Raw genomic sequence first — 13,790 nt, 5'->3', positions numbered from 1 at the left:
CAGCCATTGTCAACCCCAAACAGCCCAAGGAGACACCCAAGAGCTTCAGCTTCGATTACTCCTACTGGTCACATACCTCGGTGAGCTGCGTCTGGGGAGAGGCAGGCTGGCGTCGTGAAAGCTAGCCCTGCGCAGGTCTCAAGACCTCCCTAAGCTCCATGTTCCCCTATAAAAGGGATGAAGACTCTACCCTATCCACCTAGAGGGTCACTCTGAGTTGGCCATCAACCTATTAAGACCAGATCCTTTTGCTCACACCCCCAGCATCACAGCTGTGTCTTCTCCCCTTTCCAAACTCAGACATCCCAAAGCTGAGCCCTGTCTGTAAGCTCCAGCATCCCCAAAAGCTGAGAGATGTGGACTCTGGGCACCTCCCTCCCCAGCCCCCACATCCAATCCACATCAAGCCCTGTCCATGTTCCACCTCTTCCTGGATCCTTCTGGAAACATGCAGTCCATTCCGTCAATCTCCCTGGCCTTTGTCTCTCTGAATGTGGTCCCAGAATTCCCCAGCACTGCTCCCCGTCCAGTCCTTCCTCACAGTTATACCCTTTGGCTTGACTGTGCTGCCTGGGGAATCCCCTGTCCTGATGCCATAGGCCATCCCATTTAGTTATTGTCAAATCCACCACTGTCACATGAACTGGCTGGGTTGAGCTCTTACCTCTGGATTTTCACACATACTGTTTACTCTGCTGTGATCTCTTTGTCCTGCCCCCCTCCACTACCCAGCCACCCCCTGTCTCTCATTTGTGACTCAGAGGACCCCTCAGGAAGCTACCCCCAGTCAGGATTACTATGTACTGAAGCACAGCTTTTCACCTCCAGCCTTGTCCCAACTTGGTCTCTGAGGACTTAGGCACAGTTTCAGAGCCCACACTCTCCTAAGCTACATCTCTTCTCTCTGCAGCCCGAGGACATCAACTATGCCTCTCAGAAGCAGGTCTACAGGGACATTGGGGAAGAGATGCTACAGCATGCCTTTGAGGGCTACAACGTGTGCATCTTTGCCTATGGACAGACAGGGGCTGGCAAGTCCTACACCATGATGGGCAAACAAGAGAAGGACCAGCAAGGCATCATCCCACAGGCATGGTTGGGGCCTAGAAAGGATAGTGGGAGGTGGCCTGAGAGGAGGAAGGAGTGGGCTAGGAGGGAGTTAGAATGGCCTGGCATGGGCTGCAGAAGGTGGTCAGCCTTTGAAGGTACCCATTGGGGGCATACGCACAAGATAAGGCACTGGCTGGACAGATGTTCTCTGTGGGGGCTGTGAGGACAGGGGCAGATGGCTGGTGGCCTAAGGTGTGACCACATTCTTAAGATACAGATGGCTTCTTAGAAGCCACTAAAAGTCTGATCTTTCCCAGCCCTTGTCTCCTCCCGGATAGAAGATCTCAGAGTCTGGGCCAGCACTTGTCCTGGTCAGAGAAGGAAGAACGCCGGGGCAGCCAAGGGACGGTGACCCCGCCCTCTATGCAGATGAGGACAGGGTTGCAAACATAATCTAGGAAAGGGTAGATATTAACCAGGAAACACTAGAGTAAGAAGACTGGTTGCTTGGGTTCAGGCCTTTACGTTGGAATGTGCAGTTTGGAGGGACCAAGGGAGTCTTGCCACGTAGCACCCTGCCTGGGTACAAGGGACCCACAGCACCATGAGGGACAGGGCTCCGGGTCACCAGCCCTCATCAGCTAACGTGTTTTCCTCCATCTTTGAAGCTCTGTGAAGACCTCTTCTCTCGAATCAATGACACGACCAACGACAACATGTCCTACTCCGTGGAGGTAGGACACCTTGCTTGCTACCTGTTTCCTAGTGTAGATCTGGGGAGTTCTAGGTGTGGTTGGCAATGCTCTTCTGACCTGAAACGAGCATCTATTCCTGTCACTTATCCCCAGGATGACTGTCCACATGCCCACATGGGACTTGGTGACTCAGAGCTTAGGGGTGATGGGAAGTTGACCCCTGGAAGGTGTTAATGGCATAGCCTCTTATTGCATCCAGTACAGGGACAGACACCACAGAGCCACAAAGCCTAGGCTATACTGTGGCTGAGGTAGCCTCAGGGTAACCACAGGGGCTTATGCTATGTGGCTGACTAGCATATATGTCTCAAGATGGCTCTGAGTGGGAGAGGACTGGGCAAATGGAAGAAGGTTGACCCTGGCTGAGTGTCCTTTGTGTGCCCTGCCCATCACACTGTCCTGCCTTGGGGTCCCCAAGGGTGTAGCTTGATCCTGTAGGTCAGTTACATGGAAGGAAGACTGAACAGCTAGAGGTAGGCTGACGCCACACTCACACAGAGGCCACAGGCTGGATCCCCTGTGTGCCCTACTCAGAAATCAACCCTCTACTTTGCCACAGACCCTGCCACAGGGCTCTGACAGTGCAGCCCAGCCTCCCTTTGGGGGTCCTGACTGACGGCACAGCTCAGCCTCACTCGGGGTCTTGATGGTGTTGCTCTGCAGGTCAGCTACATGGAGATTTACTGTGAGCGAGTCCGCGACCTCCTGAACCCCAAGAACAAAGGCAACCTGCGTGTGAGGGAGCACCCTCTGCTGGGGCCTTATGTGGAGGACCTCTCCAAGCTGGCTGTGACCTCCTACAATGACATCCAGGACCTCATGGACTCAGGGAACAAGGCCAGGTATGAGGATGACTTGTCCTCCTTGACCACACTCTTACCTCTGGCCTGGTCCTTGGAGCACTACTGGCTTCACCTCATGATAAATCAGTGTGGTGGCTCCCAAGAAGATAAAAGACCTTATGTGTCTCATCACTGAGGACTTGTGTCAGCCTGAGAGAGGCCTTGGCTCCCTCCTGCATGAGGGCTGCTCCTGGGCTGAGCAATGGGCTGTGTGGCTCTGTCACCTCTAACCACAGGGCTCTGGCAACACCAATATCCCTGAGGTGGTCTTTGTGCTCAAGGTCAGGCCTAGGTCTAGAAACTGTGAGGGTCATCATGGTGGCCATAAGCAATCTACCCACCCCCTTTAGCCTGGGACACTGGTCACCATGATGATCCTACCGATGCACATTAGTTGTCCCGGGTTGCTCAGGTGACTGCCTTCAGCTCCTGAGGTAGTGTGTATCTGTGTGTGTGTGTGTGTATGTGTGTGTGTGTGTGTGTGTGTGTGTGTATCTGTGTGTGTGCACGCTTGAGCACAGGTGTGCAAGTGTGTGTCCTGAATTACCTCTAACAGCTCCTCAGGGTTGTTCATAATAAAGTCCCTCAGTGCATGTAAGGCCTTTGCATACCAGAGGTGAGTTCCAAGCTGTTGCTGTGAACTCCATCTTGGGAGATTCTATGAGGTTCTTGGAAGGCTGGGGCAGTGTTGGGACCAACCCCCACCTGTGTCGGGCAGCCTTGGCTCTTTACCATAAAGAGCCACATGGTTGGCCCTTGTTCCCTTCTGTGGTCTTTGGCTACTGAGGACATGGGACACTCTTTGGGCTCCCCAGAGTGGCTGGAGGAACACAGATGGTTGATGGATACTTTCCCTTCCGAAAGGCGTTGCCACACCAGCACCTGTGAGGACTTCTGTCCAGTTGGGTGATATTGATTCCCAGTAGCAGGAAGCATCTGAGACACTGTACCCCCAACATAAATGACAGCATCTGAGGGTCGAGCACCTCTATAATTGACTAAAAGGTAGAAACCAGGCTTGAGTTCTGCCAGGCAGTGTGGTCACAAGCAGGTTGAGGATTGAGTCCCAGTGACCTAGGTGAGCACACTGTACCTCTGGTGACGCGCATGCCTGACCTCTGGGTAAGGGACAGATAACCTCAAGCAGCTTCCTGCTCCCAGGACTGTGGCGGCCACAAACATGAATGAGACCAGCAGCCGTTCTCACGCCGTCTTCAACATCATCTTCACCCAGAAGCGCCATGATGCGGAGACCAACATCACCACAGAGAAAGTGAGCATGTGGCGTGGTCTGGGGGAGTGGGTTCCACCTAGCGTGGTAACCATAGTTGGGCTAAGAGTGGAAGGTGACAGTGGTGTTCATGAGCTCCCCCTGATATAGGCTAGCAGGGCAGAGTCTCTCAGTCTCCCTGGAGAGATGGGGACCACACTGGAAACAGGACATGTGGCGGACAGCGTCTTCTTCAGCATAGAGTGCCTACGCTGAAGGAGCACAGCTCTGGCATTCCACACTCCAGCCCCTCCTGCGAGCAACACTTTCGCATGCTCAGTGGATCAGAACATTGTCTGGGTGCTGTTTTCTGGGGTCTTTATCTTAATTATTCGATCCGTGGGCTTCTGGATGGATATTAGGGCCATTCTGAGCCTCTCATCGGTCTCTATGTCCCTTTGCCTGAAGGCGCCCCTGTGCAAACATTCTCTCCATCCTGGGGAAAGAGCTCTGTAGAGGAGCCAAGGAGGGTCCACTTCAGTCCCTGACAGTGTTAGGGACACCTGCACCTGGTGTGATGCTCCCAACTCTGTCCCCATGAAATAGTAAGAGCCTCAGGAAGGCAGAGAAATCAGGGGCTCCTTGAGAGGACAAGGTTTCACTGCCAGGTTTCTCTGAGATGGTCTCTTTGTGTCCAATATCTGGTGAGGAGAGGCTGTGCCTTCCTGGGATTGTGTGACTGACTAGCTAAGGCCTTTTGTGGGTCTGGGTTTAAACTCAAGCACAGATGACCAGAGGCATCTTTGAAAATGGATGGCAATACCCAATTGAGTCCCACCTCCTTTGTTGCCGTATGGAGCACCTGGCCCAAGGAGGCAGGGCCACGGGCGGTATGTTCAGCTTCTGGGGAGGTGCCTAACTGGGATAGAGCATCAAAAAAGCTGTGAGCAGAGGTGAAGAAGGAAAGATGGGAGGATGCCACGGAAGGGTGTGGTGGCCATAGCCCCTCAAGAAGCTCATGAGACTGTCCCCAGAGGGGCAAGATGGCCCTGCCGCAGCCTCACCTCAGGGGCTTGCAGCAGGAGATTGTATTCAATGCACTTGTCATTCCAGGTGAGCAAAATCAGCCTGGTGGACCTGGCGGGCAGTGAACGAGCCGACTCCACGGGAGCCAAGGGCACACGACTCAAGGTAAGGCCAGGCTATCACGGCCAGAAAGAGCGGTGAGTCCCAGTGTCCCAGAGGTCCAGTGTCTAAGCATGCGCTGCTCCAGGGAGGGCTGGACAGGAGGTCTGTTTGGGGTCAGAGCAAGGTTGGGCTGCCTGCCACCAAAGGCAAGTCTAAACAGGGATGGTGGGGTGGGTACATGGGCCGGAATCTTTGGTGTTCAGTAGACAGCATAGATCTTCACACTCCAGATCTCATAAATGAGGGCAGACGCCAGCCAGAGAGTAAGCTTGTAGTGTCCTTCACACAGTACGTTCTGCTTCCCATCCCAGAGGGAACAGGCTGTAGGGTGGCAGTGGGCTGAGCTGGCTTGCCTGGGTCCTGAGGGCAGAGCCTCTCTGGGAACAGTCTTGCATGTCAGGAAGGAGCACTTTGTTTGTTTGTTTGCTTGTTTGTTTTGTTTTGTTTTGTTTTTTTTGCTTTTTTTGAGTACCCCCCGCCTTTGACTCGTGTCACACTCTGTTGGTTGGGAAGGGCCTCTGTGATGTGCTGTGTAGGGATGTGTGGGAGGTTAACTAGGATGCTGGTAAAAGCTGAGCAGGAACCCTGGACCTCTGACCAGCTGCTTGTCCCAGAATCCTCTGGGCCTAGTGACCTCGGAGATGAGCTTCAGGGCCAGGAGCCTCAGCCCCGAGCCACACAGATCAGTCCCCAGGAGATCACGCTAGATCAAGAGGCTCCAGGTGCCACCTACCGTCCTGACCACCTTTCTCTACACACAGGAGGGAGCCAACATCAACAAGTCTTTGACCACCCTGGGAAAGGTCATCTCTGCTCTGGCTGAAATGGTGAGTTGGCCCCAGGCTTCTGGAGCTAAACCGGTGGGATGGACTAGAGAGATGTAACCTTCGCCTGCCCCCAGGGAGAAGCTGGGCATCTTTCACACACGTTTGAGGCTCTTTAGAGAGGTAGCAGGGGTTCAAGGGAAAGCCCAGATGGGGATGGCACAAGTGCCACAAAGCCAAATAATGAGACAGCAATCCTTGTTAGGACGGCTGGGTAGCCTTGTGCATGGGTAGCGCAGTGGTTAGCTCTGACTGCTGTTGGTCTGGTACAGGCTGCCCTCTAGAGGGAGCCCACAGTCTTTGGAGGTGAGAGCTGGGTTTGACGTGCCCGACTGTGTCAGCTTGGTGTAACACACAGGGAAGGATTCCAGAGACTTTATCCTATTCTGGAATTCGTAAGAGGACACAAAGATTGCTGGGAGACAACAGCCCGAGGGGTCACACTCTTTGATTTGCCTGTCATGACCAGCTTAGGGTGTCTGGGCAGTGAATGACAGATGCCTGACGTGAGCTCAGGCTTCTGCCTACAATTAGTGCCTCTGGAGCCAGCCTGTCCTCTCTGCCCACTCTACCCCTTGCACCCTAGCCTTGCTCCAGGCTCTTAGCCTTGTTCTTTCCTTTCTTTTTCAGGACTCTGGACCCAATAAGGTAAGCTGATGTATTTAGTTTCAAGGGAGAGGGGTTGGAAGTGGGGTGCCCTTGACCCCGCTCCCCACTATGCTAGTCTCAACAGTAAAGTCCACACCCCATTCATTCACTTAATGAAGAAACCGTGAACGTGTGCACTTCAGAGCTGGGACCTGGGCTAGCAGCCAGGTCTTGGGATGAACAACACAAATAAGTCTCCCCAGTCAGAGAGGCACAACAAATAGAAACCTGAAAATGTAATTACAAATTAGGGTGGATTCGTGACACAGGGGAAAATGGCCTTCGGTGGTGATCCCAAAGTGAAATTCTTTAATCCGGATGGATAGAAAGCTTTATAGAGAAACGTGGCCTTGGGCGGAAGGAGCCAGCGGGGCAAGCGGGTTTGGCATGGAGTTGGAAGGGTTGGTGTGTGTACAGAACTGTGGGAGACAATGAGGGACAATGGGAGAGGTGAGCTGTGTCGAATCCTGTGAGCAAGCTCGTGAGAAGGTAGGAGCTGTGTTAGGGAAACACAAGGAGCTATGTCGGGGAAACACGAGGAACTGTGTGGGCGACTGCAAACTACTACAGGGCAGACTACAAGGAAGCGTGAGGAAGTGAGAGCAAATGAGACTTTGTCTGGGTGGAGAGATACAGAAAGTGGTGAGGAACTGTCTGGAGATTTGTTTGAGGAACTGTGAGGAACCTCGGGGGAATGCCCCGAGGCACTTGGCGATGGACTCTGGCAGGGACTGATGAATCATGTGGATTTTGAGAAACTGTCTATGGGGGGTGTGAAGTATTATTATTATTATGAGCAGACGAGATGAAATTGGGAAATTGTGGGGAGCTACATGGCAGTTGTGTGAGGAGTTGTCAGGAGTGTGGATTTTGTGAGACTGAGAAGTCTATGAGCGGTTTTTGAAATAGAGTAAGGGTTTTAAAGAAATGGAAAAGAAACATGTCTGTGTGTTGATTCCTTTCTCATTGCTGTGACAAAATCCCCAACAATAACTTTAAGAAGGAAGGGGGCTGGGGAAAGGGCTCAGAGCATGGAGGTGCTCACCACCAAGCATGACTACTGGACTTTGATCCCTGGAACCTATGTGCTGAGAGGGGGCCAACTCCCATGAGTTGTTTTCTGACCACCATAAGTGTGTGTGTGTGTGTGTGTGTGTGTGTGTGTGTGTGTGTGTGTGTAACTTAAGAACATTGTAAAGACTGGAAAATGGAGAGCCCAGTCAGGGATTCTGTGAGGGAACTTTCTGAGGGACAGAAGCTTTTTAGGGGAAAGGTTGTGTGAGAAACCGGGCATGGCTGGTAGACTGTGAGAACTGTGTGGGGAACCTGGGTGGAGTGGTGCAGTACTCTGGTGACCTGTGCTGTCAGGAGCTACTTGAGGAATGGTGTGTTTAGCCACGAGGGACTGAGTGAGCAGCAGGGAGACAGTGGAGGACCTCATGGAAACAGTGACTAGCTATGTGAGGGACCGTGATGGAGACTTCTAGGAACGGAGTGAGTTCTTAAGTTTCTGGTTGAGGAACAGAACTACAGAGGAGCAGCTGTAGATGGCGAGACATGACAGTGGTCTGAGGACGGGTGTGAGGTCTTTGGTCCACATTTTGGCAGATTGTGATTTAATAGGAGGTAGCGCTAAGTGAGACCGCGCTCCGGCATGAATGGAGATTGAGGGGAGGTGACCTGTCACGACAGTCGGCAGAGTAGAAAACAGGTGTGGCAGCGATCCCGGCTTGAGGTGGCAGAGACAGTGGTTCTGGAAGGAGGCAGAGATGACTGGACAGGGTGGCCAGGGGACAGAATGAGAAACTCGAGCCATGGGGAACTGCTGGGCTCCTTGGCTGAAGTGGCTAAGGAGTGAAGTGTGCACTCTGTGGAAACAAGAAGTACGACATATGACGGAGAGTTCAACCTCAGGAACTAGAAATTTAAAAACCAAACCGAATTTTTTTTTCTCGTATTGAGTTTCCAAAGGCAAAACAGAAGGTGCCCCTCCTACCTGTTGCTCACAGAGACGTCAGTGCAGCAGTTCTGAAACCCACGTTGGCAGCGTGGCTTAAGAACGTTCACATTTTCTACCCGTGTGAGGTAGTGGCGCTCGTCCTAGGGGTCATCCTAAAGAACAGCGATGAGCTGTGTCTGCACCCCAGGAAATGTAACAGCCCCCGAGATGGCATCGGTGTGCTTCCCTTAGAGTGGAGGCTCCAGAGGCCAGGGGCTGTGTCTGCTGGCCACATCAGGTGCTCAACAAACAATTCTTAGACAAACGCACCATAAACTATGAGAAAGTGGACAGTAACCTTGTATCCATAATTTACAAAATGATTAACTCACTCACAGAGTGTCTGTAAGAAGGCGGGGTCAGGAGTGTGCAAGATGTCCAAGATGGGAGGAGGCACAGGGAGAGCAAGTTACTACAGGAGGGGCTCAGAGTTGACCTCTGAAGGACAGGGGGGAGTTCTGAGTGACGGGAGAAGACTGGGTGGACACTGGGAGGACGTCATTAGTGGCAAAGCTTTTTCACCCTGCTCGAAGGGGTTGTTGTCCTGGCAGAGCAGGGGAAGACACAATGGTTGGCGATGTCAGGATTCCTGGGCTTGAGTCCAGTCGAGTGGCCTAGACATAGCAGGAGGGGTGGCAGGAGGAGAAGCCGGAAAGATTGCTAGAACAGCCTTGAGTCCAGCCCAGACAGGAGTTGCCTGGCGGTGGCACCCCAGGATTCGGGTGAAGTGTGGGGAGGCACTAAGAACGTGGTACTTGACACCTTTCCGTGTCAGTAGACTCAGGGTTGGACTTGTGTGTCCCCACAGAACAAGAAAAAGAAGAAGACAGATTTCATCCCATACCGAGACTCCGTATTGACATGGCTTCTCCGGGAGAACCTGGGTGAGCATGAACCAATTCTCTGGTCAACCAGGTTCTGACTTCCACTCTAGGCTATGCCCATCTCCTTGTGGGGACAGAAACATTGCTCAGTCACAACAAGGCCTCTTGCCCTTCCTGGGCAAGTCCTAAGTAACCCCACAAGGGCCAGCTGGTTCGTAGTATAGCCTGTTCACAGTACAGCCCTTCTGGAAAGCCAGGGGCAAAGGTGGGTGAACCAAAGCAAGTCTCGGGGCCTAGGATGGCCTTAGGGAGCCATAGAACACAGGTCCTGGTGTCCACCTACCTGAGTGAACTTGTTTATGACACCCGAACACATCCTCACCCTTCTCTGGACCTTTAGTTTTGTTTAACAGGGGTGTAGCGTAGCCCCTGATTCTGAGAGCCCTGCTCACCTGCAAGGGCTTCAGGAGCTGACATTAGTCTTCTTGCTGCCTGAGTTCTGAGTTGGGAGAGATCATGGAGAGATGAAGACTGTTGAATGTATAGCATGGGGCCCATCCTTACCACAATAACCTTCAGGTCCTCCATGCATACATTCTGGCTGGAGAAACCAACACTCTGAGTTAAACTAAATTTTAAGTGGGACTCTCCGGTATGTCACAGCTGTCTACACTGAGGTCCAGCTCAGGCCAGCATCCCATGTTATGGAAGCCCTGACTATATGGGAGCATGTAGGGGCAGGTGGGATGGTCCCTAGTTAGAGGACAGGAGGGTTGTCACAGTCGTCTACTCCTTCACGTGAGATGAGACCTAAGCAGGAGGCCCCTCCCAGGCTCACAGCCAGCTTTGGCCCTGGAGGAAGGTCTCAGGGAGAACCCCTGATAGAGCCATTCTCGGGGTCTGTGCCCAAGCCCTTCTCCCTCACCGTCTTTGCAGGAGACTCACTGGAGAGCCTCACCTCAGGGATGTGGTCCAAAGGACACAGTTCTCTGGGGTCAAGCAGGGAAGAGCATAGGCATGCTTAGAGCATGGACACGTGGTAGTCCTGTAGACCGAACTGTGTCAGGACTGCTGAGCCAACTGTCCCCAACCGGATTCCCGATCCAACACCCAAACCAGGAGCAGTCTGAGAGCCACTGTTTCTTCTCTGGTTATTATATATCCTAAGCTAGGAATCTGATGTTAAATATCAAGTCCAGTATCCTAAGTAGAAATGATAAAAATAGGTGGGAAGATATTGGTCAAAAATCTTGGAGTAAATACCAAAAACAAACAAAAAGCTCTCCCTGGCTTATCTTTGCTGTAGAGGAAATGGTTGGGAGCTGGCTAGTGAGAAATTCAGTTTCCTCCATGGGCTTCATCCTCTCTACCTGTAGCTGCCTTAAGAGGACCTTGTGTACGAACTGGTTGTTCTCTCCCCACAGGCGGCAACTCAAGGACAGCCATGGTGGCAGCCCTGAGCCCTGCGGACATCAACTATGATGAGACCCTCAGCACACTGAGGTACGTTCTGCGGGGCGTCCTGGGGGTAAGAACAGGTCCTTCCATGCTTCAGACTAAAAGCACCAGCAAAAGGGTGTTCTTTCAGGCAGCATTCGCCAAGGACACGGAGGCCAGCAGTAACTGTCCCAGAGCGCCAGGTTCAATCTTGTGGGCTGTCTTTCCAGTCTGGAAAAGCCATACTTCTGGCTGTGGGAGTGAAGACTCCATTAGCAAATGAGGTCTGAATAGCTCTCCCAAGATCCCCGACTAAGGGCTGGGCACCCTGGATGCAGAAGGCAGCTTGATTGATTGAGTTGGGGACGTTTGGCCTCTCTGGAGTATGCACTTTCTGTAGGAAGTGGAGCCTGTGTCACGGCACATTCACATGTGCTTCTGTGACACACACGTGTGGCCATTCTAACATATGCATTTTGCATCCCTCTTCTAGATTTGGTCTCTCCACCCTTGACTATCAGATTCGGGTCCCAGGGTCTCGGGATGGGGTAGGACAGTACTCTGGGCCTTCGGTTCCTGTACCTTAATTTTCTTGAGCCGAGGTAGACAAGGCAGGCTGGGCTATCCCACCTGTAGGTCTTCCCTGGTCCGTGGTTCCAGAGGCTATCCCCTAGGGTAGTGGGGTGAGTTCTCATTCTGCTAGCCTAGGTCAAAGATGTTCTCTCCAGCTGCTCATCAGAGCTCTGAATACCCCTGGGCCTGCTATGCAGACCTGTCCCTTAATCCCTCCGTCTCTTTTGCTGCCCAGATATGCAGACCGGGCCAAACAGATCCGCTGCAACGCCATTATCAATGAGGACCCTAACAACAAGCTGATTCGAGAACTGAAGGATGAGGTGACCAGGCTGAGAGACCTGCTGTACGCCCAAGGTCTTGGCGATATCACTGACAGTGAGTGTCCGTGCCAGCCTGCCCCGAGTAGGGCAGGGGCCTCAGACTTAGGGATCTTTGGGGCCTCATGCCCTCTCTCCTGGGGCCGCCTCCTACTCGTGCCCTGCTGGTTATAGCCACAGTTGTCAGGAAGTGTCGAAGTTGCCCTGAGCCGCATCCCTCCTCCGGCTCTGGGCAGAATGCCTCGGGGTGGGAGGCCTGGGTGGGCGAGGACAGGGCTAGGTTTTCTGGCCTTGACCTGGATGGATTGCATGGTTTGGGTTTGGAGCTGGTCCAAGCAGGCCACGGAGTGTTTCCTGGAAGCCCATGGGCGAGTTGCAGTTTCTGGGATTTCTGAGGGTTCTATGTCAGTACACTGAAGACTCCTTTATCCTAAGCTATTCACTCTGTGAGGTGGGTACATGGACCCTTGGGAGACAAACGGCTCTGTTTCTCTGTCTCTTCCTCCCCTGCCTGCCTTCCCCATAGCCAACACTGTGCCTGGAGGACCCAAATGTGTGTATTCCCCACTGCTGCTCAGTACCCTGCTTTTGTCCCAGCCATGGGGGCCACAGGGCAGCACGGGTGGGGAGGGAGAACCCCACTACTTCTTCTACCTCCGCTACGTCAGGGCTGTAAAGCCAGTCCTCCCCCATCGGAGTACCTGCTGGTACATGGAAATTGCCTCTGCCTCCCAACCACATTCCTGGTTCATCCCTGTTTGTGTGGGAAACTGAGGCAGAGCACAGGCAGAAGTGGCTAGGGCTGGACTCCTGAGCGCTCATGGGCCTAGAAAGGTCTTATCTGAGAGCCTGAGAACTTGGAGGTCCAGTAAGTCATGCTATCCTGGCTTCTGGCCTAGACTTACCTCTGCCCGCTCCAGCTATCCCCACATCTGGGTCCCTGGAAGTTTCTTGAGGCTGAACGTAGCAATGGTTGTGCCAAGTCCTGCCCCACAGCGTCTCTTCATCTGAGGCCCAGATCCTTGGGGTTTGCCTCCCCAGTGCCCCGTGCTGTCCTGTGTTGGCTGCCGCTTTGCTGTGTGTCTGCTTCTACTGGGAAGGGCCTGGCACCTCTACAAGTGTCACAGCCCAAACCCCCACCTTTAGGGGTGATGGAATTCTGGGGTGGTGGAAGAGTAGGGGGTCCCTCAGGAGTGCTTTCCGTGCACCTTCTCCAGGTAGTTTTTGGGACCCTTCTGGGTCCACTGGGAATACAGCCGGGTCTGCAACAGAAGTGCAACCCATCCACAGACAGTGAAAAGGAACATTGGACTGGAGGGAGGAGGGGTGCCTGAGTGAGCTTAGGTGAGCTCCTGGCCTCTGGTACAGGAGTGCTGTGAGGTGGCTAGCAGGCGTGGGCCTTGGATTCAGGTACAGGAGCTGTGTAACAGCCCGAGTCAGAGGGAACGTGGAGTGGAATGCGGTACAGAGGGTGTGGGTGCTACTGAGGGACAAAGAGGGGGCCTGTAGGTCAGGCAGGCGAGTGGCAGGGATGAGGGTAACAGGAGACCTCGCATGCGCTTGCCCTGGGCAGCTGGGCCAGGCTGCTGTGCCTTGCCTGTGTTTCCCAGTTCTTGCCTTCCCTGTCCCTGCCTCTTGCTTTCCCCCCAACTGCTTCTTCCTCTCTCCTCCTTTCTCTCTTGCCTTCCCTTCAAGCCTTAGACATGTCCGATCTCGAGAACTGTAGCCGTAACTGTGGTGGGGCCGAGCTAAGCCAAGCCCCTAACGATCTCTCCACAGTGACCAATGCTCTGGTGGGCATGAGCCCCTCATCTTCGCTCTCAGCCCTGTCCAGCCGTGCAGCCTCTGTGTCCAGTCTCCACGAGCGCATCTTGTTTGCTCCAGGCAGCGAGGAGGCTATTGAAAGGCTGAAGGTGAGGGCCACCTCGTCCAGGGCACTCCTGGGTGGGCGATGGGCACCAGGCTTTGGGACAAGGTACTTAGAGAAGTGAGGGAGGACTCTTGCTCGTGAGTTCTGGGACTCCCCCCGCCTTGTGTCCAGCCTCACCTCCCAGGAACAGAGTATAGATTCACGGAAGTCTTTGGCATGTGGCCATCCTGGTACACTGTGCCCGCCCACC

General features: G+C 53.5%; 1 protein-coding gene across 2 annotated transcripts in view; it reads left to right on the top strand.

Annotated features, from left to right (window-relative positions):
* Kif1a (kinesin family member 1A) overlaps positions 1-13,790 on the top strand; it is an 84,568-nt gene that overhangs the window by 24,046 nt on the left and 46,732 nt on the right. Inside the window, exons 3-15 of one of the 2 annotated variants that reach the window (XM_032901665.1) lie at positions 4-80; positions 911-1,090; positions 1,719-1,784; positions 2,469-2,647; positions 3,809-3,920; positions 4,971-5,048; positions 5,807-5,872; positions 6,500-6,517; positions 9,325-9,400; positions 10,765-10,843; positions 11,586-11,728; positions 12,197-12,223; positions 13,450-13,583. In XM_032901665.1, coding sequence (XP_032757556.1) covers positions 4-80; positions 911-1,090; positions 1,719-1,784; positions 2,469-2,647; positions 3,809-3,920; positions 4,971-5,048; positions 5,807-5,872; positions 6,500-6,517; positions 9,325-9,400; positions 10,765-10,843; positions 11,586-11,728; positions 12,197-12,223; positions 13,450-13,583 — 1,235 coding nt within the window. Of the gene's footprint in view, positions 1-3; positions 81-910; positions 1,091-1,718; positions 1,785-2,448; positions 2,648-3,808; positions 3,921-4,970; positions 5,049-5,806; positions 5,873-6,499; positions 6,518-9,324; positions 9,401-10,764; positions 10,844-11,585; positions 11,729-12,196; positions 12,224-13,449; positions 13,584-13,790 lie in introns of those variants that run through there. The other variant, XM_032901664.1, reaches the window with a different exon arrangement.

The sequence above is a fragment of the Rattus rattus genome, chromosome 4, assembly GCF_011064425.1.
Source record: "Rattus rattus isolate New Zealand chromosome 4, Rrattus_CSIRO_v1, whole genome shotgun sequence".
NCBI lineage: Eukaryota > Metazoa > Chordata > Mammalia > Rodentia > Muridae > Rattus > Rattus rattus.
The sequence above is the reverse complement of the archived record's forward strand: the minus strand, read 5'-3'. Positions and strand labels throughout refer to the sequence as shown.